Below are 24,820 nucleotides of genomic sequence, written 5' to 3' on the forward strand. Positions count from 1 at the left end.
AGAACGTGAATTTGCCTTCCGTAACGTGCCAAAATTTCCGGTAAAAAATTGCAGCTCGCGGTGTGTGTTTGGCCCTTTAGAGCCTGGGAACGCAAGTTAATCAGGCGGTCAGAAAATACCGAGACAATTTTCCAAAAAGGAATTTTGAACAAAATTATTGCTTCACCTTATTTGGTATATTCGTTCTCTCTTTTATATATGTTTTCGTATGTTAGATATATTATGTATATTATTATTATATTTTATTACTTTCGTATTTTTTATATTTTCGTATATTCTTCTCTCTTTTTCTCTAGCTCTTGGGTGCGAAGTGCCTCCGACGCCGGGTCACATGCGACTCGTTCGCCGGACGGAACACCGGGCCAAATACGTCTGTGACCCCTTGCACGTCTTTCCCGATACGGGCGAAAGCACTCGCGAGCTAATCTGCACAGTGAGACACACGTGGAATAGAGTTTTGCCGGCCTGCATTGGTGAGTATGCACACCAACAAATCTACGCTGCTCGCACGCTATTTCACCCTTTCTGAAACTAATGCGTGCCACCGCTTCACTGTCGTCTGTGCATAAAATGAGCTTAGATGTTTCGTGCAGAGTAAAACATCCACACATCATCTCCGCGCTTTTCTTAATGCGACGTATCGTGCAATCGTGAAGTAAGCGTAAAGTAAAAATATGTTTTGTTTAGAAGAAAATGACAGGCATCGTTTGACACTGATAGATTTTCTAAAAGGACTCGCGGCTTGTTTGTTTTCGATAAACAACCGCGTCACAGCTACAAAGTAAGGCGCGTGATAAAACGGGACTGTTTTGTTGCTTTCTAGCTGATCTAAAAACTAGAAAACAGCATAATGACTGTTATCAAATCATCAGTGTTATGCTGTGTCAAGCGTTTGTGCATGGTAGACGCCTACTCGCACTCTGTTGATAGGATTGACCGATGGCCAGAATCACCGGGCCGTCATCTAGTTGATAATGAAATTGATTGCCTCTTTTTCCTATTACATGGCACTCGCAACTCGTATAAAGCCACCCATACGGCTTATCGCATTTATTGTACACTTTCTGTTAGTTGCGCCTTTCAAAGCCCCTCACGCGATAGCGCTTTTGTTAGTACAATTAGAATCGTTTGGTTTATACAATTAACAGGGCGCATCTCGTGATGCTGTTTTGAAATCATGGTGGCGTTATCTTATTTTGTTCTCATTATGTGGTTGATTTATTTTTAGAAAAACGAACAACCGAAGGGAGCGGTCTAGTCTCACATTACGAACAGAAGCGTAAATTCGGATACGTTGACAGCATGTCGGACAAACAGGCGGATACTGTTTACGGTACGCTGTTCAAACACGCATCGCAGTCATTCACGCTCCACAATTAACCTTTTTTTTTTCTTTTTAGACATTCTCATTCCATCGTTCGTCATTGCCGGACTATTCCTTGTTAATGGCATAGTGTTTGCAGTTATCATGCGCTATCGCAACAAGCGAAAGCAACGCCTTGATCTAGAGAGTAAGGAACTGGCGGAACTGTAGAGACCATCACGCATCACACCTTCTTCAGCATAACCTCAACGTGGGTCATCGCCGACTGCTTCCGAATGCTTCCCATGCTTGGCGCATCGTGCATTGCGACCACATATCGCTTTGTCTAGCAATCTGCGCCTTTGTTGCGAACGAATATTTGAACTGTGTCATACCTTATCTTTGATTTAGAAAAGAAAATTATGCAAGAAACACCACATTGCAGGTAGTTACCACAATCTTCATTATTTTATTTTAAACTTTACTCTCGAAACCTTCGTCAACGGCTATTTCAGTATACCGATGATTAATTGAATGTTGAAGGATTATTAAACCAAGGATTGATCTCAAAAATGTCCCAAATCAATCGAACAAAACTTGGCTTATGGCTGCATTTGGTTCACTTTTCCCTAATTGTGCTTCAACCAGACTAGTTTCGCATACAACGGACAGCTGGCATGCACTCCGGATACGATACCTACTTAGAGATCGAACAAATCCCTCTCTGATCGTTTAACATTGACAGCACTACTAAATTATACTTTCACTACTGCACGCTTGGAATATTAAAATACTGCTAAAACGTCAGTGAGGTTCTTCTGTGAGGTGCATGATTGATCGCAACAGTAAAACACAGGAACGGGTACATTCAATATAACTTAGAACGATGAAAGGGTCTTTTGAAATGCAGATTAAAGAAAGACACAAATGTGTTAACAGAGAAAGCAACTCCAAGGATATAGCCCAAAAAACGGAAATTTTAAGATGGTAATACGTAGATGGAGAAAGACTGTTAAATCTAAACCACGTAAAAGGTGCTATTACTCATGATAATGAATCGAAAACATAAAAACATGCTACCAGCAAATGTTTGAAAAAGGAATCAAAGTGAATGATTTTCTGTTGCCGATTACTGATTTTGGAATTGGTTACGAAGATGTGACTTGTAAAGTTTCGCCGTCGTTGCAGAACTTAAGCAATTTAATGCAACGCACTTTGAATGTGGATGGCGTTAGGACCTTTGCTTAAAAGTAGTTATTTTCCAATGATGAGGTCGTACACAGACTTCTGAAGGATTGACAACTAAGCAGTTAAAGTCAGAAATCAAAATCGACCTGATCGTTGCAGTGCGCGAATGGTTTTCAGCGATTATTTGGATGGTTTGTCCTCCGTTTGTTTCATCGTAAAGCAATAATTAATAGAATCAACATAAAAGAACCCTCAATTTGTAATGCATTTAACAAGGTCTCGTAACATTAATCCCAAAGTCCGTTCATGTGAGGTAAGAATTGATGAAAACCTCAACTAGTTGAATCAATTATCGCAAAAGTAAGACCTGAACGATGCTTAGAATAAACAGGAACCACCGGCCCAATTTAACTTATGCCAGTACAATGTGCAACCTTGGGCCGTTCTGCAGTTTTGCCCGTGTTCTGCACATTCTGAGTAACATTGCTGCTATGCCAAAGATTAGATTTTTCCTTACCCGAACGGAGGGTATTGCTTTTCGGATTTTTATAGTTTCTCTCATATACTGCTCAATGTAGATTAATCTTATTTAAGTTGAGCAAATTATATTTAAATGGAATGAATAATGGTTTTTGCAAAAAGTGGACCAAATAGTTTTTTTTTCTTTTTGAATGCGATAGCTTTCATGTGGACAGCTTCTCGTCCAACCGGCGATGCATATCATGTTGTTCTTTTGCTTTTCGATACACGATGTGATAGGGGTTAAAAAGTCAGAACAGTGCACATATAAATGAAAATATTTTGCTATTCTGCATTTATCTTTCCTTACCTACTAGAACTCGCTGAGAGTGATTGCGAGCAAAACAGCACGAAGACCGTTAGAAAGCGTGTGTATGATACGATATCGAATCGATAGCCAGTTCTGATACCGCTTAAAGAAACCGTGATTCAATTAGCTACGAACTTCCTGAAGAAATGAATGAGTGAAAGAGATTTGAATGAATGTTATAAACCAAAGTAAAGAAACAATAAAATAATGTCCACCAATGAAAATTAATGCAGTTCGATTTGTTTTTGTGTTTTATCAAAAGGTCTTCGACAACAAATATACAAAATTGTTCAATACTCTCTGTTGTTATCAACAGATTGCCATACTGTTGTATCTGCTTCTGTTAGATCAAAGGTTTCACCCGTCCAGGGGTTGATTAAATCGCTAAATTGGCTTGGCAGTGTATAAATAATTTCTGGTGAGTTTTATCAACAAGAACAACAGTTTGAAAATTGATTACCAAGAACGACATGGACGACATGAGACATGAGAGATCGACATGCCTTTGGTGAGATAGAACTTAACGGTTCAATGTTCTTTATTCGGACTTTTTCTTTCTCCTCGCTTTAATGTCAGGTTCCACAACGTCTTTTGTACTATTGGCACACTTGAACAACTGATTATTCGCAAAAATGGAAAACTAGTGACTTCGTACAGTAATTGTTCTTGCATACTAGTTCTCCCAAAAAAGATTCGGAGACAACCGTAGAGATTGGTTTGAAGAACTTTGGATTAAACCGAAAGTCCTATCTTTACACAAATTTGTGGTTTTTGTATTGAAATGTGTGCATTGTCCCGTATTGCAATGAGAGGTTCCAGTAGCATCCTTTCTAACGGATGAGCCTTCACGGGTGCATGGCAACTGCTTCGGTGGCGCGATTGGCGTGCCAGTTAAGATAGTTCGGTTGGGTAGCGGCAATGTATTCTTGCATTAACGCCTCGACAACGTCCCGCGATTCGTCCAACTCGCTCAGATCGTCCTTGAATTTATCCTCGCGCCGAAATTGGTCTAAGAAGGCCCCACGTTTGCGCAGCTTATCATACTGGCTGAGGCAGCGACCGAACAGTGACGAAATGCTGGTGTGATTGGCGAGCATCAAGCCAGACACTCGATGGCTGCTTTGTACGTATGGGCTGCTGCGTGAAAGTGCCACCTGTATACTAGCCGGGCCCCACGGTATGAATTGCGCCAGTTTGCGTTCCCGAATACGCTGGATCGACTGGTGCACCTGTGATGGATTTACCTCACCCTGAATGATGTTCAAGATCGATATATACCGATGTTGGTTTGCTTTGTCGGAAGTTGTCGACACCATCATGTTCTTTGGCTGCAGCAGGCGACGCATCACGTCCAGCACGGTTGTTTTTTGCACCGATTGCGTGTCGGTATCAGTCGCCAAGGGCGTGTATCCGGTCATAAGGAAGTGCAGTTGCGATGTCGGAATGAGCGGAGCAATCAATTCGATCAAATTGTTATTCATATACGACGGATAGCGCAGTGTCGTCGTACTGACTGACATGATCGTTGAAACGAGTGTGTTGATTTGCGCAAAGCTTGGATTTTCTAGTTGCAATCGTTCGGTGGCGATACGATTCAGAGCCGTGTTATCTAGCACCACGACGCAATCCGCGCAGCTCGTAAGTCGGCGTAACGTCAGGAGACTATTGTACGGCTGTACGACGACGTCACTAATCTCGTCCTGATTCGGGAACACACTATAGGTCTGGATGAGCTTTTTCGGGAAGCGTTCCGACAATGTTTCCATGATGAAGGATCCCATTCCCGAGCCGGTACCTCCAGCAATTGAGTGACATAGCACGAATCCCTCCAGACTGTCTGTGTTGTCTACCTCTCGATCGATAATATCAAATATTTCTTCTTGCAACTTCGCCCCTTGGCTAAACCCCGAAGCCCAATTATTTCCGGCACCACCTCCGTCCTTCGACAAATATACGTTTTCCGGGTTGTACAGCTAAAAGTAGCAGTTGTTGAAAGATGTAAGAAATTCCAATATGTGACCTTGGTGTTAGATAATTCACCTTCGAATAGGCGGACGACATTATGTTGTGTATTACGCGCGGTTCCAGATCCAACAGCACCGCTCGTGGAATGTAGTGATCATCGTCGGCTTGATAGAAAAACACATCCTTCCGGTCAATGCCATCTGTGGCAAAGTCCTGCAACATGCCGCTCGGTGAAATTCCATGTTCCAGACAGAGCCGCTTCCAGAACTCAAAGCCAACTGAAAAACGATAACTGAGATTCTACAGCGAGGATCTTCAAACACCCTGCCGGTAACTTACTCTGATTGCCGCACTGACCCAGCTGTAATGTTATTATGCCTCTGGGCATTTTGTTTATTATCGTGGTCCACTGATTCACTAACCAACGATTTCTTCGCAGCAAGAAGTTTTAATTCAACACGGCCCTACGTAAAACACACAACTGCTGCGAACTTTATTGACTAATTTGCGTGTTTGCTTTCGTTTGTGTTGGCTTCTATTCTTTTGTTGTAATCTTTTAAATAAAATCGTTTACTGAAACGTCGCCGCACTCCTCTCGGATCAGGGTTACATCGACTGCTGAACCAAAAATGTACATATTCACCACGGCATTCGAGGGTCTTTTAGCTGTTTCCTTTTAATTGTAAGATCGGCAAATAGGCAAATCGGCAGATAGAATTGAGGCGAATAAAATATTCGCGTCGTTGCTAGTTTATTATTTCATTGCATGTGCAAAAAGCATGTTTCAAAAAGGGAAGTAGTTTTAAATACTTTTTAATGAACGCATGAAATATGCCACACCTCAGCAGAACAAGACACAACCCTGACTTTGACGTTTAAATTAAGGCCCTCCTCTTCACACCTTCGTGATGATACGTTCTTGGCATGGCGAAAAGAAGTTACGCTTGCTTTCTCGTCTGTTAGTTCCAGTCTCCGTCGCTATTGAACAACCTGGTGAATTTGTTTATTTGTGTAGAAAAGCTAGAAGTGGTTTTTCGTCTTGGTACAAAATAATAGTCGGGTGTTTTCATGCGTAAAGTTAGGGAAGTGAAGTGGTGTCCTGAAAACTTCTAAAACGTGAATCAAATTACGTGAATCCAAATCCGACTCCAACGCAGTCTTGTTGTTCAATTTGCCTTTCATTGCTTAAAAAGGATAAAACAGTTCACGCTGCGTTCCGTGTCTTGGCGGCTTATCTACACTTGGTTTTCTGATTTTTATCGTTCGCTAACTGTTTTCATACAAAGGCGTTTAAAACACACAGAAACGGTGCCTGAGTGTGGTGAGTGCAAGCGTATGCAAGCGCAAACGGTGAAGATTTTCACGTTCTTTTCTCGATTTTCACTTTTCGTTGCAGCGAAGCTGTAGTTTAGATTTGCTACAGTTCGGGATCGATCTTATGAAAGCGGTATCCTTTTAAACGCTTCTCGATGCTGAGTAGTAAAGATTTGAGTAGTAAACAAAAAGCCAACATTGGCGCCGGCCAAGTGCCGGGAAGGCTCCGAAATGCGATAGATGTCGTAGATCTTCTTAGCGATGACGATGAGGAAGGGGCATCACCAAAAAACGATACCCGTAGCATTGATTCTCAAGTGCATGCCTCTAATAAACGCTTTGAAATGAAGCCCATCTGTGTGCGAAAGTCGCCAACTTGTGACGGTAAAGGATCCGGATCCGTCACCAACAATTCTCCGCTTGGTCATCAATTCACGTATGCCCGACGTTCGATTCACTCAATGACGGAGCGCACTGTTTCGCGATATACCCCCCCAGTTCGAGCACCGCAACAAGACGTGCCCCATGCACATTCAACACACTCGCCTTCCACAAGTGGAATCATTTTGAACCGGGCGTACAGCAAAAAATCTTCGAATAACAGTTCCACAGGCTCCAAGAACATGTACGAGGTTTTCGATCTCACTTCTTCGGATTCAGTACGTGATACGAGAAACTGCCTACCATTGCTAAACAACAGAAACTCAGATAACAATCGTGGAGTAATTCATTCTACATCATCCAGATATGCACGTATGTTTATTAGGTTTACTTCTTCTCTTCCTCACTGTAGTCAGTCCCCTAATTTACGGTGTGTTGTGTTTTTCCCCGCAGCACCTGTTATTGACATAACAGGCAGCAAAAGTACCATGCAACGACCGAGTTTTGTTCGCAGATCGTTTCATAAACCATCAACAGTGAGTTCAGTTGTCACAACCATCGATTTGGAACAAGAATTGCCTGCTGATAATGAACTTATCTCCCCGACCGCGAATACTAAAACACATTACAAAAACGATGAATCGAGTCGCCTGTCACCGGATCGAAGTACTGCGACAGATATACCAAGTGTTTCATTACCTGAAATTAGAAAACAATCGATCTTACCTGAGCGCATGGATGTTTCTGATGACGAGACAAATCTGGAGGTATTGGAAACTGACCCAACTAGTGTCATTGGGTGCTCGGCCACAGACACTGTTTCGCTCGTTGAAAGATCACCAAAAGCTCCTTCTATCGAAGGCGATGTTCCCACTGCCCAAGAGCAGTGCCGATCGGAGCTACCGGATGATGGCAGTTCGATGGAAAATTCGTATGGCGACGTGTCGAGTTCCGGATGCGTAAAATATTCCTCCACTAAACACAGCTTAGGCCATCGACAGGGTGAATTTCAGCGTGGGCAGTCGATGAACGAGTTTGATCTTAAACTGCAAGAAATTAACGAAACCATGTCGCCGATGACGCACAAAGATCGGGTCGAACAGTGGCGCGTTACGGAGGACGACCTTCTCCACTCGATTCCAACGAAGGCGCAAATCGAAGCTGGTAGTTTGTGTCCGAAGCGTCCATTCTGCGAAATGGTGCACATCTCCAGCGATGAAGATTCGAATGATCAGGAGGCGGAGCCGGGTTCCAGAGAAAGTTTGTTGGCAAACAAAAAACGACGCTCTGCTTCAAAAAGTTTCCCGGACACATCGCGTTCGCCGGGCGTCGGCAACGACTTGGATTTTCGTAAAGATCAAATTAACCCGGAAATTGATAAACGACCAACTGCCCCACCAACCATGATCTTAGAAAGAAAAAATTACTACAAATTACCGATTCGTTTTCGTCCTTGCGATGGGTGCTATCTCGCAACAAAGGATAAGTTTAAGATCTGTCAAACATCGAGCTCTTGTGATTGTCGTCGTTGGCAGTCGCTCCAGGTTGGACAGATTGTTCCGGAAAATCGCAGCACGGACAAAGCCTATGCTCAGTTGCTTAGTAGAGATAAGGAGCGTGATAACTTCCTTAACTACTTGCGAATCAGTCCGTTCCATCGGGCGTCCCAACAGCACACTGCCGGTAGCAGGACAAATCCACCAGAGCAGATGGCAACTGGGGTAGGCATTAGTGTCCATCAAACTGAAACTAACTCTGCTAAAACTTCGGCCGGAGTGGTAAAGAACAAAGTAAAGCTCTCAGTTCAGCGCGTTATTCACAGGAAAACGCGCTCAAAGCCTAAGAAAAAATCATCTACCAAAAGCAAGCCACATTCTTCCATTATTGCCAGCAGCGGTATTCTTGGCGTTAGGCGGCTTGTACTACGTAGTTCACTGCGAAGCGGTAAGATTATACGTTATCGCAGTACGTTTGTTAGTTTGCGCCAAAACTCACGAGCGAAACCACCCAAGCATCATCCGAGCAAAGTGGAAGAAGTTTTAACTATCCCTATTGACATGACCGTTGAAAAAACGGTTCAATCAAAAGAGGAAACCACTACCGATCCTTCCGCATCGCAACCTCCACTCCAGCCTCAGGATGAAGGGAAGCGTCTGCAGCACTCATTGCCACCATCTTCGTCGCCGGTGATTCGAAAGTCGAAACGTTCTCATCAGTCCACCGTCAAATCACTGCGTTGTTCTGTCGATAGTGCCGTTAGCAGTTCGACCAGTGCCGACATTCATGAGAGTAAACGATCGAAAGAGTGCCAGACGATAGAGATACTACCATCGGTGACACCAGAGCCTGCACGATGTATGAACGACGGAAAACCAACACGAAACCCATTGAATCGTTCCGAGGGCGAGGTTCTGAACGCGTTCCTTCTCGACGAACAGCTCATCGTAGTGCAGACGGGACTCGTGAGTTTCTGGAAATACTCCCGACTAAGTGTATTACTGGGAGTGAAACAAGAGTGGCAGCGCATAGCACAACAGCAGCGATGGGTGTGTGGTGAGTGAATTCTTTTTTTTGTTTCCATTATCCATCTGCTTTTGCAACTACCGATTACTTTTAGACGCCGAGCTCGACACACAGAACGCCAACCGTATCGGTTACAACGATGGCAATCCACATTACCTGGAACCGAGGGCACGAAATTTAAAGCATGATGAATCGCGAGCCTGTCCGCTGGCTTCGGTCTACGTTAATGCGTATTTTCTCGAGGTGCTCCTAAAGTCTCCGGATCAACGAAGCGATGCGGCAGAGGATCATGGACAAACTGCTATCGACGTTAGTGATTTGGACGAAAGTGGTGTTTACGAGCAAATAATACGATTGAAATCCTATCAGCTGGACACTATAAAAAGGTACTATTACGCGCATTTCATTATTTGCAATATGAAAAATAATTTGATCATTCATAAAAAATATTTCTTACCTTTCCAGTGCCCTCGAAGATATACTTTTCGTGCCACTGCCAAACTCGCGCTACTTCATCGTCTGCTGGTACGAACACATCTCCGAACTTGAAGCGCGGACGGGGCTGTGCAAATACAGCTTGACACCCGATCTTGAGACACTTGCCAGCATTCGTGAATTTCCGATTGTAAGGCAGAAACTGACTAGTTTGAGGTGTGTGAATGATAAAAAGTTACTTGGGCTTGGTGAATCGACAGTACACATATGGTGCTACGAAAGCGGGTCTTTGTTGCGTACGATCGATTTAAAGATTAGCCTCGAACTTGTCATCGGCAGTTTTTTACACGAAGAAGAGGTAAGCCGTCGTATCTGCGGTAGTTGTTGCACAGAAACAATTTTATTTATTACGTTCTTTTTCGACCACAGATGATAAGTACACTGTTTCTGGTGCAACTGCAGAACATGCCGACTACCAGCGAAAACAATCGGAAACGCCTCAAAATGATCGCAATTAATTTACATACAGCCACATGGTATGTTGGGCATAGCTTCGACATTGCTCTTGCTTCAACGCGGTAGGTGAAAATCGTTGGTTTTATGCCGTTAGAGAATTGCTTTTGAGCGTATATTTCGTTTCGCTTTCCGTAGAGTAACAGGAGAAAGCCAAGTTCAAAGTTGCACTGCAGTTGATGACCGCAAAACCAGTCAGCGGTACTGCGTGACTTTTCAGAGCGGGGAACTGCTACTCATCAACCTGAGCGATCCGACTGTGTGCTGGACGAATCATAAGAAGCTGGAGAAGGATATTCTGCACGCGGAGGAGAACTCCTTTCACGTCTGTTCGCGCTTACGCAGCAAAACGGGTGAAATTTATCGGCCGAAAGAACGGATACTGAATGTGTACAACTGGCACGATGGGCGCGATCTTTTGCTATACAGTGATCAATGTTTATCCATTAAATCGATTGACGAGTACATGTTGGAGTGCAAATGATCGAAGAAAGTGGAGGAGAATGGGGAATGTAAAAATATTAGTATTTTGCTTACGTTTGCGTATCGTTCAGAGGTTTATTAATCATAATTTCAATTAATTGTGAGATTCTTTTCACAATTTTACAAGAGAGCTTGTAGAACAAATCGTGCGATCATAAATGACTCTTGTATGTTCTCCTCGATTTGATAAACGATAATACGAACGTGCTGTTAGAGATAATATTTATTTGTGTTACATTTTTTCCTTTAGGCGAAAAGTGAGGTGAATACAAAATGAATTCAGTTCAAAAATGTAAAGAGTATATGACAAAGCAAACATGAAGTAATTGCTTTATGCATTGATTTCAGAATAAAATATATGATTGCTGTAAATATGTATCAAACAGAAGTACTGATAAATTGCGAAAAGGTTTGATGGGACTTGAAAAACACGATTGCCCAACAACATTTTAACTGTAGATGACGTTCTCATCGTGTAAATCGAATAAATGGTTACGATAGGAATCGGTGTCGATTACTGTGGAGCGGTGGTTACCGAAAGGAATCTAACTTACATATATTCTGTAACTGTTTTTGCCAGGCCAGGCGTGTTATAATCAAATTGTTAAGAGATTTCGCTGGGCTTATATAGCGCATTCCTCATGTTCCCCTTGAATTCGGCATAAAATAACTCATCCGTCACGAACCCCGAATTTAGAGTCGGTGACTCTCCTTTTCTGTCCCGTGTATTTAAAAACCAAAGCGTAAGTAGAACAGCCCCTTGAACCAGGCAAATAGTGTAAACAAAGTGTAGTTCTTCATTTTTTAGAAAATATTTCCTTATGTTCTTCTTAGGTTCAAAACAAATTGCCCATTAAAATTGTTTAACGGTGAGGATCCTTCGATCGGGGGTAGGATGGTTTCCTTAACTGTTTAAATGTTCATATAAAAAAATGTATACAATACGCTGGTTAATTGAGACTGTGGTGTTGTTTTCTCGTCCTGTCTACTCGGGTTTTGCTTTTAAATTCATTTTTGTTTATTGCAAGGGCTTCTTGGTTTTTTGTTATTTTTGTTTGAGCTTTGCCGAGTTTTCGAAATCAATTTCGAAATACCACAGCTTACATGGATGATGGACCACTGTGGCCATCCGTTTTGTTTAATTTTTCCACTTGCGGTAGACTGAGTTTGCCAGTTAAAACATTGTAATATTCTAGAGATCAATTAACTTACTCTCTACCATCGCACCGTACGCGGAAGCTTGATCACCCTTTGGCCAATTTTGTTTTCCCCATTTTGACAGCTTCCATTTTCGACTTCAGCGCGATGACTGAGCCGACATGTTTGCATTGCGTGTTGCGGAGTGAAATGTTTTTGTTGATGCCACACAACTCGCTGGTAAATGTTTGCATCAACTAGAGTGGTCAGTACGAAGGAAACAATGTGTCATCTACAGTAAGATTTAATCGGAGCAAGATTGTTCGGTGCCGAGCGTAAATAGCCCTCCACAGAATACAACAGATAAAAAGACGCACACTGCGGTAATAGGTATGGTATGCAGCAGCTGCGAAAATATAACTGGCCGGCAAAAATGCAATCAATGCGAGCGAATTGATACATCAAGGATTCTATGTTAACCGTGAAAACGAGCAGCGATCATCGAGAAAAACCATCGTCATTGTTCGCATAAGAAAGCGCCGCGCTGCGCAATATTTGGAGCGGAAACGGTGAAAAACTACGCTCGACTCCACCGATTGTTCGAGAACTGTGGAACATTACAGCATGACGGTAGTGTATCCGCGGAAAATGTTGGCCCAATTCCATCCGTACCATGGTCAAAACATCATTCTCTTCAACGAGAATACGGTGGCGTACCGAAAGGCCAGCTTTGGCAACGCACTAACTTTCAGTGAGAAACCACTACAACCAGGAGAAATCTTTCTGCTCGAAATAGAGAAGAATGAACGAGGCTGGAGTGGTCACATGCGCTTGGGTAAGATTGTTTTGTTGTTGTTGTTGTTTGAAATGATTAACCTTGGTAAATGCTGCATGTTTCCTTTTTCAGGTCTCACGCAACTTGACATCAAACCCACTTCCACGCTTCAGTATGCTCTGCCGGATCTGGCGAATCTAGGCTCGAGTTGGGTTTTTCCGATCACACGCTCTGTCGGCAATTCGGTGTTGAAGAGTAACATACTTGGCGATGGCATTAACGTAAAAACTTCGCGGGGCGTCTTTCCGCGCAGTCTATTAAAGCCCATCACGCAAGATGGGGCAAGCGCCGACATTCTGCCAACGGACACAAACTCGCGGATCGGTGTGGTGTTTGTGCCGAGTGAGCACGAGGCTGACAAGGCGGAAATGCACTTTATCATAAACGGCGAGGACCATGGACCGTGCACGCATGACATCCCGTATACGAAGGGTGCCTTGCACGTCGTTGTCGATGTCTACGGCACGACCAAGCAGGTGAAAATCATTCAGCTGTACGGCATAACGACGCTACAGGGAGCCTGTCGCGACGCGATATTGGCACGTGTGAAAAAGTCCTCCATTCCGGACCTGCCGCTGCCGGAAAGTCTGAAAAATTATTTGCTACAGTACGGCTTGTAAATTGAGTGGAACGCATAAATTCGTGCTGTTTGACTTTTGCCGAGAGAAATGCAAATCGCTCCATTTATTTCTTCCTTTTTGAACATTGTGGTTTTGTTTGCTAAGTGGGTTCCAAACCTACGAAATTGTGGATAACAGATGGGTGATTCCCCGTTAAGTCGAGTGTTGATATTAAGTAGATTATAAGGTATAATACCAATATACTAACGCGAGTGTACATTAACAAATGCCCGCTAATTAGTAGCTAGCCAACGTTCCCTGGACATGCTTTTGTAGATTCCATCTTTGAACGGTTTTGCGGGTTCTAACGACTTTAGCTAAGGTTAGCGAAATCAGACAGATGCCAGGGTGAATGCATAGGTTTTGCAAAAAGATCTTTCGAGGGGCCACCCATGGAAGGATCGGTCCCCATCAACTTGTGAATAGACTAAAAAAAGAAGCCGGCATAGGATGGTTCATCTCTCGATTGCTGTACAGATAAATAGTAACGCAGGGACGCATTCGTAAAGGCAACCAAACACACCCAGTGTAATCATTTTGTGAATTTGTTTACCGATACCTTTTATATAGTCAGTAATAAATATATAAATATACCTGTAATAAATGCAGTCCTCAAAAATGTTTCCATCAACCAATGCCAGCTCGCGTTGCACTTATTGTTGTGGCTTTTTCCAAACAACAGTGATCATCACAATAATTTGCACCTTACGAGAGGACGACAATGCACGACTTTAGTCAAACCCCGTCAATGGCCGTATTGATGATCGCATCGGTAAATGAAATTTATATATTTATGTATTTGTTTATTCGATTTTTCAATTACCTATTGTAACCGGTGCAACTTGTATTGTCCCCGAGAAAGGCTCACTTTCCCCGAATAGTTTTCCCAAAACGACTCACGAACAGACTACAGAAAGAAAGACACGACAAGATTTTGTTTGTTTGTTTGGTTCAGATTTTATTTTCTTTACGGAGAAAGAGATGTCCTCAATTCCGCTGTAACATTTCCATGTGATCTTACGAAATAAAGTGTATGCCACTTACTTTAAACGATTGTAAAACGTGTTTAGGACAATGTACAGGTTGGGATAATCGCACCGAGGGCAGGTGAACGCAACTAAACCTTACGGTTTACTTTCTGATTGATGATGACCGACTTTTCGGCTGATTCTCCAACTCGATCGCCTTATGCTAAGCCGTACTCGTTCCCGGACGCCTTCAGTTCTCCTGCCTCGATTGAAAATGTTCCGCGAAACAGCAGCATTAACAACTCAACCATCAACTCCCGCTAGGCAAACATTATTTGAGCGGCTTCGCGTTTTACGATGCTTATGTATTGGAGAAGACAAGTTAAAAATAGTGTTGTACAATCTTATTTGCTATGGTCTCCTTTCGTTTACTGTCGACAGCTGTTATGTCAGTACTTTACCTTCTCACACCGTTGTGGAAGTACCGGGATGTATCCTGGCAGAGATGCTACGTTTGTTGCACCAATTGGGCTTAACTCCTTAGCTGTAGATGACAACAGCAGCAAAATTCGCCGCTCATTTTGCATTACCTAACTTAATTCTAATTTATAGCTAAATACATGTTCGCTTATAAGTGCGTAGTCTGAAACGAATAGATAGTAAACATGGTGTAGAAAAAAGGATGTGAACATGTTATATCGAATCTATGCAAATGACACACACGCACGTTGATGCTGCTGTTGCTTGAGGGTGGCAAAAGAAAACACTGTACAAAGAGGATAATCTCCTCCTTATGAAATAAACTGTAGTACTTTCACAACATCGGTGCGTCAATCATACTGCAACCGTACCCGTCCGAAATTGCATCGCTTCCCTTACCGCATGAGAATGCATTAAAGTTTCCAAGCATAGGTAGCATAAGTTTAATGAATTGTGCATCATGGTATATGACGATGAGTACATGCCGTATATTCAAGCATTCAAACCCCTTCTGCATTGTTATATTACTTTAAAACTAACTCCCTATCCCAAAGTAGCTAATCATTGTTGAGCTTTCGGTGTCAGACATAATAAAGAAAATGAACAATTTGATTGTTTCCTTCTAGCTATGTACAGAAACGGTGATCGGGGCGAATGCGCGACCGAAAATAAATAGCAAAAACAAATCTCAAACATCGCGCCCAAGTATAGTGTGGGTTTAGAATAGTCTGTAACTACGTTGCATTTGGCAGTCGAACCCGCGTTGCTCGTTTTCATCTGCGGTACTCGGTTCTCGGTACTGCGGTTTTGTCTGAACGGCACATTAACTCACTGACGGGTTAACCTTGTGAGCCGTTTTACCAATCCGCGGCAGCAAAGTAAGCCCTTCAGCCAGCGCTTGTTCGTAGGAGAATTGGCGCGTGTGGTGATTGCCGTCTGCATCAATTTCCAAAAGCTCACAGACGATTTCATCCTTCGACTCGATCGACGGTTCGTGCAGATCACCGTTTTCAATCGTCTCGATCACGTCGCTGCACTGCTCGAAGTTTATGGCCGCCGGTACCACCAATATACCGTTCGTTTCCGAATGCTCTTCCCTGAAAAAATGTTCCTCTGTGCCTTCCAGTTCCGACACCAGCTGCCGAGACGAATCTGTGAAAAATGCAGGGTCGTGCAGTGAAATAAACTTGAACTACTCTTTGCAGGCACCGAGGCCAATCAGACTTACTGTAGCTTGCGTTAACAATCTCGATCCGTTCGTCCTCGATGCCATCGTCCACGAAACTGTCTTCCTCCGGATCTTCCTCGATGAGCGCGTCTAAGTTGTGATCCTCTTCGATATATAAATCGTCGGTAATGTCCTCGGCGTTGACTGTATGCTCCTCCTCGTAGTCGTTATCCTCAATCCCGTCGTTTTCATCCTCTATTCTGCTTGTCTCATCGTCCAGGTCTTCTTCCGCGGCGGCCGAATCAGTGGCCGATGAATCATCGCCACGCTCCGTGCAGTTTGCCTCATACTCATTTTGCAGTGCTGTAACCGTTTCACCAGCACTAAAGGCACACGGGCGTAGGGAAATGCGATCGCGGTCGGTATTGGCATAGTGAAACCCCCCCGTTCTGCTGGTAGTACATATAATTTCTGCATCGATATTACGGACCAACACGTTCGTTTTTTGAACAGGTGCTGAAGAAGTGCTTTTCGTGCGGTCCAACTCCTGCTCCCAGTCACGTGCTGCCTCGGTATCGGCTGGCAAAGTAACCTGAGACATGCTCTCGGTAGAAAGCTTTAGCTTCTTTGCACTGGGTACGACGGGAGAGACAATCAATGGCAGCGTTGTCCCATGCAACGTGCCTTTGAAAGGTACCAACTGGCTGCTGGCAATTGTAATCTTTCTCATAGGTAGTCCTCCATCGTTTGGAGTTCTGCTGCGGCGCAGAGGGAGTTCTGCTGCGGCGCTTTCTGTTGATATCTTGGTCATATCAACCCTCGATTTGTCGTCGTCATTGGCGGCTACCTCCTTTTCAACGGGCGGTTTAGTTGATTTCTCTTGGCCAGGATCGAATGTGACAACATTGTTCAGATCTGGGACAGATTGAACGATCACCTTCGGTGGGCTGCGTGTCACGAGTGTTACCGGATGCGCCAAGTCCACGGCACTTCTGGGAAGGGACATTTTTATACCCGTGGTGTTAAGCGTTCCGGTGGGACTGGGTTTTGGTAGAATGAATACATTATTCTTTTTAACTGCTGCAGCGCCCGTTGCTACGGAAGGAGCCGCTGCACTTCCTCCGAGTGGCATTAGTTGTGTTTTGTGTACCGAGAGCCTATTGCCACCGCTGACTGGTGTGAACCCAGTGAGAAGCGGAGTTGCCTTAATTGCCGAAGATTTCAAAACATGACCTGCTAAAGCTCCAACCTTCACTGGTGTGTTACCACCGGTGGAGTTGTTTGGCGCACCGTTTAGGTGACTAGGTTTTGATTCCGTTTTCGTAGCCACAGAAGATCCCTCTCTGATCTCTGCCTCTACCACGCGCCGAAGACTTTCTTCCACATTGTAGGGTGCTGGAACAGCGGGGACAGTGGAAAAGATCACTTTCGGATCCGGTATTTCCTGTGAGTGGTGTAGTTTCGTGTGGTTTGCTTGTTCGTTGCTATCGCAAGTCTTAGCACCAGCACTGCCAATGTCCCAGTGGTTCAAATGCTCCGGTAGCGGGGGATGCAGCGGTTTCGGCAGACCCAAAGTGGCCAACGTGGCCGCAGCAGTCGATGTGGGTATAAGAATGTTTTTGCTAGGCGATTTTTTGTGATAATTCAATAACGGATGCGGCAGGAGTGGTTTGCCATGCACATGATTTGCAGATCGCGCAGGAAAATGCACATTATCGCCCCGCACAGAACCACTAACGCTGCTGTAGGTCGGATTAAGCTTCGAAAGGTTGTACTGAATATCCTTTTTCGAAGACGGCAATATGCACTTCTGATGTGTACACACATTGGCGGATGCCTGGAGCGGAGACGAGGAGAACACCGTTGACGTTCCGGCAACTGACTGTGGTGGGAAGTTGCACGATGGCGGATATTGCTGCGATTTTATCAACTGTCCACCGGGTATCGCTGGGTGATTTGCATTCTGCTGTGGATATGGCATATTAGATGTTAAGTGTTGCTGCAGTTGTGGCACGTTTTCCGCACTCGGTGCACCGTTGCTGGTAGTCGTTGCCACATCGTACGGAACTGCGTAAGAGTGAATCAAGTGGGGGCTGTGTAAACTGCTCGCCTTGGAAGACCCGAACTTGGACGGTTTTCCTGACGGGTAAGGGGATTTCACTTTCGCCGGCCGTTTGGCTCCTTGGGAATTTTTCCTCGTACGCTCCCCTGTTTTACCGGTCGATTTGCCACCGTATGCTTTGCACTGCTCTAGTTTGCTATGGGTTCCTCCTCCCTTTATAGTGTCCAACAATATGTCACTCAGGGATGGATGTTCGTTGACAGGAGAAATTGTGTTTTCGGTCACAGAAACACCATTTTCGTCGGGTTGCGTCTCTTGAATTGCACGTTCGTGCAACTCATCCTGTGACTGTTTCGCTTTCCTCGCTGCTTCCACCTGCGCCATATCATTCTCGATATAGCTTCTGGACATTATGTGCTGTAACTAAATGATCCGAAGCTCGTAAGTGTAAGGTGTACGGGCGGGTGTGTTTGACAACCATGCTGCTGATTATACCTACCGGGTCTGAAGTCACGATTGCTGCGTCACGTTCGAAACCTTTCTTAGCAAGCGTAGATTCCATTTTGATCAACTCGAATTTATACACCCCTTCAGCTTTGCCAAATCGATCACAGGACGTTTTAGCGGGATGCGGTAGTTTAGAGTTTGCACGCGTTAGTTGCTCATATACCGTGTTGGCAATATAGCTGAGGGCCGTGTGTGGCACCGTCCGGGGAAGAACGGGGAACGAACGATGACCTTCCCGACGCCAATCCTGCGAACTGTTCGGTCCCCAAACACTGTTCCCGTTGTGCGTTGATTAAAGTTTATCGCTTTTTATTGACAGTGCGGGGTGGCGCTACTTACATTTCAGCTACCGTTTTTAGGCGCTCGTCGTTTGCGACGCGCCGTGCTTCTGCTCGATGTCGATCGGTAGATATGTGCAGCACACGCCGTAAGTCTTCCAATATCCGGGATTTCTCCTTGCACAGCGTTCCTTGAGCCCGGAACGCACTTACGATAGTACCATACGATTCGAGTTCTGCGAATGAGAAGGTAGAGAGACGCCACTTTAGCCTATGCTATGCAGAACTATGGCAGCGAATATTAACCGCCACTGCGCTTACCAAGCCGCCGAAGAACACCGCGGCATTCATCGCGAGTCATATCCAGCTTCATTGGCCACATGGTGTCTTTGAAGCTACCGCCTATGTTCAGTGCTACAGTCCGGGTACGGCCGTGTGTTTGGCTTGGATCGAGCTTAACCAAAAATCAAAACACTTTACTTCCGTTCCTTAAACACGCCGCAAGGGGGTAAATTTTTCATGCTTGAAGGCCGCAGAACATCGTCTGGATTGGAGAGAAATTGATGCCTTCAGTGCACAAAAATCCAGGATAACCAGGTAGGTGCGTTCAATCGTACGATAGCTGGGCGCAAATTAATTTTCCGTACGGCACTCGGACTGAATTGGCGTAATATCTACGACCAGCGCAGTCTTCCATTTCTGTTTATAAGACGTCAAAATGTATTTATATTTCAACGCTGGCAACACTAGCAGCCCTGTGCGCCACCACCGGTCAAACCAAAAGCAGCAAAATAAACAGTAGAAACTTTGAAGCGGCAAGGACATTTCTTTGGTTCCGCAACGAAATTTCGGAGTGTATGGTAATACACCGACTGTAATCAGCGGAGCAATTAACTTTACTCTCCTAGATCAACAATATCAGATGGAAACAATTGAAATGTAAACCAACATCGTGTTAATGAATAACCGACTCTTGATTCATTCGAGTATTTTCATTAAGCTTTCATTTAACTTTCAATTTATAAAACCTACATACTAATCGGGACACGGGTTCTTCCAAAACAGCCGTGAGCGACAGTAAATTGTAATATCAGTAATAAAATATTTCAGTTTTCAAGTTCATGTTGAGTGGACGCCGTCACGAATTGCGCTCGTGTAAAAAATTCGGCTGCCAGCCCTGTTCGGACATCTAACTGTCGGGCTACACGAGCCGTAATAAATGATGCGACATTTCAGATAAATGCCAAACTGTTTGCGCTTGTGTCAAAACGTTTATGTGTCGGCCGAGGCGTAAACCCGACCGCAAACACACTGTTAGCAAATGCTTTGTTTACATACAGAGGATAATGTTCTTAGAGTTCTTATTTGCTAGTTTAGTACCAAAATCTTAAAAAAAAAAAAATATTCAGAAATCAATTTATTTCTCTTCTATTCCCGGTTTTTCGGACCAAAAACACGACTGTGAACACATCTGACATTTCGTTTTTATATTTTAAACCTGCCACACGATGCGTAAATGGTTCGACATTTTCGCGCTCCGAATCACGGATCGTGAAGCGTCTCAGTAATGTTATCAGACGATTGTGACACTCTTACTGACAGCTGTCAAACGACCGGGGAGTTTTTTTATTACTTGTTTGTTTATCAGTACGAAAATTCCGTCAATACGCGTTGTAAAGGGATCGGAGGGGTGTTTAATTAATATATGCGAGATGTAACGTAGTGTAGAAGGGCATAACTAGAGAATAAAATGACCGTTCATTAACTAACTGTTGACGGATGACCGTATCGAATTTATTCATCTCATCTTATTTTGTAAAACGACAGCTATTGGATTAGTAATCTGAATGCTTTCACTGAGCATAATTTGCTGGTAAAAGGCGATACTGGACCGATAGTTCTTTCGAACTTTGTTACTAACGTCTTGGCAAAAATGCCAACGAGCCGAACGATTGAACAAGTTCAGCAAAGCACAAACGCAGTATTTACACAAACGAACGTATGTGTAACTATGGTTTGCTGTAACGGTATCTCATTTTGTCCGGCGGCTCACAGTATTCCTTTACTATAAGCTTGCAAAGGAAAACGTGAAACACTATAATAATGACGCAAATCGAGACCCAAAACAACGTAGGCAAGCCTCCTAGATGATGCCCGTGCTTGTGCAATGACAAAATGTGCATTTCATGAGCTGGTGCTACACGAACTTCTTGGATGTGAATCGCATGCCGAAGATCTTCCATGTGCTTGCGGTCTGAGGTGATGTAGAGAATCGATGTCACGGGTTCCGTTAGCTTTACTGGGAACGTCAGCTTCGATTGGCGCAGTTGTATCGGATCATCTAAACAGCCCGCGTCACACGCATAATAGTTACGATCGGAACGATCCAATGCTACGTACAGAATCGCTTTGTTGTCGTCGCGGACGGCGATAGAAATATTCAGATGAGTCTTGTTGCCATAGTTCAATCGTCGGAAATCATAGTCACGATGTAGGTATTTGGGGTGAATGTTCAACTCCAGATGCTGGTTGCTGAAGCGGAACCCGCCAAAGCTCAATACCATCGCCTGCACGATTCCGCTGGCTCCGGCTTTTATCAGATTATGGCATCCCTGCTTCTCAAGGGTCAGCATCCAAGAAGCAACTAAGGCATTATGCTCCTCGAATGAAGACATTTGGCGCCACAAATTTTCGGCCTGTAACGTATGATAGCTGTCGTAACACCCTTCAGCGTACGTTAAAGACCGAGAAATCTCATCTTTGCGTACGGCTGTCACGGATTGTTCATATTCGAAGGCACGTGCATGCGATACAACGGCGTACATAGTAGCGTTAATGTTATTTCCATTCAGGGTGTTCTCTGCTTTCGACGTGCTTATGTGGAATCCTGTTTCCCACAGGGCGTTCCATGCTCGAATGTGGTCCCGTTTGAAGCTATTGTAGGCACCATGTTCGCCATATTCTGCTGCTGCTAGTGCTTTGTTCATTGCATCGATTGCTTGCTTTTCAACAACCTCCTTATAAGCTTCAAACTGATCATGGCCAACCGGTTCGGAATAGTTTATCGTGAGCAGCAGCTCCATCTTGGTTGTGCCCCTTTTTTTCAGTGTTATCACACGGGGAAGCTTTCGCGCCACGATCGATACCAAACGCACCTGGCTCTGTTCCTTACTACCTGGTGTCGGTGGAACGTCCACCGCTCCCGAGACAACCTGGTATTCGAGAATCGTGGAGCCGTGCTGTAGCTTGATGTTTGTCACTGTTGCAGACGGCCAGTCAGAGATTCGTGGCACAATAAGCTCAATGTCCATTAGTTGGTTTTTTGTGTTCGTCAGTTGGAGTTCTTGCACAAACACAGACGGTATCGTACGATGGGCATAGTACTGATAAGACGCATAGTAGCCTTCCGAGAAACACTGAAACCGGTGCACAATACCGCTCAGGTACTCAACAACCGTTGCCTCGCGAAACATGTTATCTGTTGCAACACTGACAATTGGATGAAAATTTACCGGTTGCAGGAGCGCTCGGCCGCGAAAAATGTTCAGATGCGCCGAATGTTCCACTTCCAGCCCGAACCAACCATTGCCGACGTATGGTATGGCATCGTATTCGTGTGGAAAAGGATTTTGATGCCGGATATTTACGTTGTATTCTAGGTTTTGCAGATAGAAAGGAGTAAGCCGGTCGTCCATACAGCGCATCGTCTGGTCTGTGGAGTGGATTATATTTGATATCAATATCAGTGGTTGGTGCAAGGGATTTGCTTACCCTTTGTTGGTTCGCTTTGGCCGAATAGCCATCGAAGAAACGATGGCCCTATATACAGTAAAAAGACAGCTACAATGAAGAGTACCAAAAACAGTTTCCGGTACGATAAGTTGCCGTCGAACGTTCGTTTCAGCCGACGAGTCAAATCACTGGTATCGAATTTGTAGTTCATCTTAACGCCTAATATTTCTGTACGGTTTGTGCTAGGATTAGGGAAACTCAATGCCAGTGGATGATGGCTGAACGCTGTGAAAAATTTTACACTTCGGGAAACATGACTTATTACGACCGCAAAATTACACTCCTTTTCATTACAATATGCAGTTTGACATCGTCGAGCGGCACTCAAAACAATAACATACCCTTCAGTATCGTCCGCGATTGGGTAGAGGAAGCCATCTACTACCTCGCCAGCACTACTGCTGGAGATTTAAATTAGTTAAATTATCGACTTTGTTAAACCATATATTTGATGATTTTGCTTTGAAAAGCAATAACATATTTTGTTTTATACCACATTGTTTCGCTTACGTAGTGCCTTCTTAGACGGTGAATGTTTTGAACGGGGAAGAAAATGCATTCCGAAAGTGTTCGATAGTCTTGCATTTTCTTCGTTCGTTCAACATTCTCGTTCTCGGGTAAACGATGATTAATTACGAATGTGATCGTTCCGTAGAGGGCGGACCGGTTTAAAGAACTGGTTCATTCACGGTTTGATTGAACCGGTTAAAAATTCATCATACATACTGTAAAGCCCGGTCCAGACGCTACGATAATCGTTGCTCAGACACATCGTAGAGATGCATCGTAGCGTCTGGACCGGGTTTAAGCAAAGCGTTTGCTAACGGTTGGCCGTTTTCTAAATTAAAATAAAAAGAAAAAACTCGTATAGTGAGTGAAAATTAATTTATTTTGCAGTTGTTTGTTTGTTTGTTTGCTTGTCTGTCTGTCTGTTGATGTTTTTCTTTATTTTCAAATGCTTACTGACGATAATGGATTTCTTTGATGATTAACACTGCATTGTTGATTTAAATCTTCTTTTTGATAAATATCTAATCCCTACAGCTTTCTATTTCGGAAAATTCGTTTGACTTCTCCATTTACTGCTTTTTCTTATAATCTTAAAATGATTATAACCTCCATTTCTATATGAGGCGTTTCGTAGGTTTCTGTTCTGTTTCTACGTTCATACTTTGCCAATGGGATAAAAAACTGACATTTTTCTCGAATCTTTCACCAATATCCAAACAAATAAGAAGTTCGTTCGTTCGTTCGCGCCAATTTGTGTATCCTCCTTACACTCATTCTTTGTGGTGTGTGTGATTCGTTAGTAGTATGAGTGACTTTATTGGTGTGCTGTGTTAGTCGTAGCTTTGAGAGAACAACGTTCATCCGTCTATCAATTTGTCGGTGATTGATGGTTTGTTGGGACGAATCGGAAAGGAAAACAATAGTACGACCATGCTTGATTTTTCAAATACTGTCAATTGATGGCGGCAAACGGAAAACTGACAAACGACTATGCGGTTGAGGAACTCACGATGTGGGAAATATGGCAAAAACACACTTGCGTAGCCTTGTGGCTTGCGTAGCCTCTCGTTAGTACTTCGCCATGCGTCTGCTCATTAATTCTGCTGATTTCGGCAGGTCACGCAGCAGGCCTGCATGTAGTAGTCAAAGCTACACAGTTTGGCCTTCATCACGATCGAGCAGTTTGGGAACTGGTCGCGACAATGTTCGTCGTTCAGCATTGGATCGGTGCGATATTCGTCCGAATCCAGCAGGGGAAACAGCGACGTCGAGCCTGCGGCTGTCGTTGTGACGGGCGTGGCCGTTGTCTGCGGGCAGAGGTCCTCGTTGCACATCCGGTAGGCAGTCGGCCGGTCAGCGTAGCGGCAACTAACCGATTCCTGAAGCATTTTGTCGCGCAAATTGAACTCCAAGCATTTGACGACGCGACGCTGATTACCACTGCCACAAGGTTTGGTGCACTGTTGGGGAGATACAATAACGGCACGAAAAGCTGAGACTTACGGTTTCTTCTTAAAAAAAACCCTTTC

At 44.1% G+C, this 24,820-nt stretch overlaps 7 protein-coding genes across 7 annotated transcripts in view; 3 read left to right on the forward strand and 4 right to left on the reverse strand.

Annotated features, from left to right (window-relative positions):
- LOC131207658 (uncharacterized) overlaps window positions 1-3,543 on the forward strand; it is a 33,033-nt gene extending 29,490 nt beyond the window's left edge. The window contains exons 6-9 of the mRNA XM_058200281.1: window positions 81-174; window positions 297-473; window positions 1,229-1,333; window positions 1,401-3,543. Coding sequence (XP_058056264.1) covers window positions 81-174; window positions 297-473; window positions 1,229-1,333; window positions 1,401-1,534 — 510 coding nt within the window. The 3' untranslated portion in view covers window positions 1,535-3,543. The remainder of the gene's footprint in view (window positions 1-80; window positions 175-296; window positions 474-1,228; window positions 1,334-1,400) is intronic.
- Window positions 3,544-3,845: 302 nt separating this feature from the next.
- LOC131206929 (tubulin gamma-1 chain-like) lies at window positions 3,846-5,795 on the reverse strand. The gene is made up of 3 exons (XM_058199531.1): window positions 5,625-5,795; window positions 5,361-5,563; window positions 3,846-5,293 (listed from the first exon to the last, which is right to left on the reverse strand). The coding sequence occupies exons 1-3, from the start codon at window positions 5,671-5,673 to the stop codon at window positions 4,166-4,168; spliced, it is 1,380 nt and encodes a 459-aa protein (XP_058055514.1). The 5' UTR covers window positions 5,674-5,795; the 3' UTR covers window positions 3,846-4,165.
- Window positions 5,796-7,645: 1,850 nt separating this feature from the next.
- LOC131207659 (uncharacterized) lies at window positions 7,646-11,238 on the forward strand. Its single transcript, XM_058200282.1, has 5 exons — window positions 7,646-9,533; window positions 9,598-9,889; window positions 9,969-10,296; window positions 10,368-10,516; window positions 10,590-11,238. Exons 1-5 carry the CDS (start codon window positions 7,715-7,717, stop codon window positions 10,933-10,935), a joined length of 2,934 nt encoding a protein of 977 aa, XP_058056265.1. The 5' UTR covers window positions 7,646-7,714; the 3' UTR covers window positions 10,936-11,238.
- Window positions 11,239-12,265: 1,027 nt separating this feature from the next.
- On the forward strand, window positions 12,266-14,147 carry LOC131209626 (neuralized-like protein 2). Its single transcript, XM_058202736.1, has 2 exons — window positions 12,266-12,906; window positions 12,979-14,147. The coding sequence occupies exons 1-2, from the start codon at window positions 12,696-12,698 to the stop codon at window positions 13,524-13,526; spliced, it is 759 nt and encodes a 252-aa protein (XP_058058719.1). The 5' UTR covers window positions 12,266-12,695; the 3' UTR covers window positions 13,527-14,147.
- A 1,221-nt stretch (window positions 14,148-15,368) lies between these two features.
- Window positions 15,369-19,427, reverse strand: LOC131207660 (uncharacterized). Its single transcript, XM_058200283.1, has 5 exons — window positions 19,311-19,427; window positions 19,051-19,225; window positions 18,704-18,983; window positions 16,203-18,627; window positions 15,369-16,126 (listed from the first exon to the last, which is right to left on the reverse strand). Exons 1-5 carry the CDS (start codon window positions 19,369-19,371, stop codon window positions 15,798-15,800), a joined length of 3,270 nt encoding a protein of 1,089 aa, XP_058056266.1. The 5' UTR covers window positions 19,372-19,427; the 3' UTR covers window positions 15,369-15,797.
- Window positions 19,428-20,809: 1,382 nt separating this feature from the next.
- On the reverse strand, window positions 20,810-23,059 carry LOC131209622 (uncharacterized protein KIAA2013 homolog). The gene is made up of 2 exons (XM_058202732.1): window positions 22,761-23,059; window positions 20,810-22,701 (listed from the first exon to the last, which is right to left on the reverse strand). The coding sequence occupies exons 1-2, from the start codon at window positions 22,930-22,932 to the stop codon at window positions 20,999-21,001; spliced, it is 1,875 nt and encodes a 624-aa protein (XP_058058715.1). The 5' UTR covers window positions 22,933-23,059; the 3' UTR covers window positions 20,810-20,998.
- A 602-nt stretch (window positions 23,060-23,661) lies between these two features.
- LOC131207661 (thrombospondin type-1 domain-containing protein 4) overlaps window positions 23,662-24,820 on the reverse strand; it is a 52,561-nt gene continuing 51,402 nt past the window's right edge. Inside the window, exon 10 of the mRNA XM_058200284.1 lies at window positions 23,662-24,751. Within this exon, the coding sequence (XP_058056267.1) occupies window positions 24,386-24,751 (366 nt within the window). The 3' untranslated portion in view covers window positions 23,662-24,385. The remainder of the gene's footprint in view (window positions 24,752-24,820) is intronic.

Source organism: Anopheles bellator, chromosome 2 (genome assembly GCF_943735745.2).
Source record: "Anopheles bellator chromosome 2, idAnoBellAS_SP24_06.2, whole genome shotgun sequence".
Taxonomy (NCBI): Eukaryota; Metazoa; Arthropoda; class Insecta; order Diptera; family Culicidae; genus Anopheles; species Anopheles bellator.

Bases quoted from the DNA above. Each gene is read 5' to 3' on its own strand.
- LOC131207660 (XM_058200283.1), bottom strand. From the start codon at position 19,371: ATGTGGCCAATGAAGCTGGATATGACTCGCGATGAATGCCGCGGTGTT. The intron at 18,984-19,050 runs GTAAGTAGCGCC...CAACGGGAACAG, and splicing joins CTAAAAACGGTAGCTGAAAT to TGTTTGGGGACCGAACAGTT. The intron at 18,628-18,703 runs GTAGGTATAATC...CGGATCATTTAG, and splicing joins CAATCGTGACTTCAGACCCG to TTACAGCACATAATGTCCAG.
- LOC131207659 (XM_058200282.1), top strand. From the start codon at position 7,715: ATGGATGTTTCTGATGACGAGACAAATCTGGAGGTATTGGAAACTGAC. The intron at 9,890-9,968 runs GTACTATTACGC...TTACCTTTCCAG, and splicing joins CAGCTGGACACTATAAAAAG to TGCCCTCGAAGATATACTTT. The intron at 10,297-10,367 runs GTAAGCCGTCGT...TTTCGACCACAG, and splicing joins GTTTTTTACACGAAGAAGAG to ATGATAAGTACACTGTTTCT.
- LOC131206929 (XM_058199531.1), bottom strand. From the start codon at position 5,673: ATGCCCAGAGGCATAATAACATTACAGCTGGGTCAGTGCGGCAATCAG. The intron at 5,564-5,624 runs GTAAGTTACCGG...ATCGTTTTTCAG, and splicing joins GGGTCAGTGCGGCAATCAGA to TTGGCTTTGAGTTCTGGAAG. The intron at 5,294-5,360 runs GTGAATTATCTA...TGCTACTTTTAG, and splicing joins TGTCGTCCGCCTATTCGAAG to CTGTACAACCCGGAAAACGT.
- LOC131209622 (XM_058202732.1), bottom strand. From the start codon at position 22,932: ATGAACTACAAATTCGATACCAGTGATTTGACTCGTCGGCTGAAACGA. The intron at 22,702-22,760 runs GTAAGCAAATCC...TCCACTCCACAG, and splicing joins CCAAAGCGAACCAACAAAGG to ACCAGACGATGCGCTGTATG.
- LOC131209626 (XM_058202736.1), top strand. From the start codon at position 12,696: ATGACGGTAGTGTATCCGCGGAAAATGTTGGCCCAATTCCATCCGTAC. The intron at 12,907-12,978 runs GTAAGATTGTTT...TTCCTTTTTCAG, and splicing joins GAGTGGTCACATGCGCTTGG to GTCTCACGCAACTTGACATC.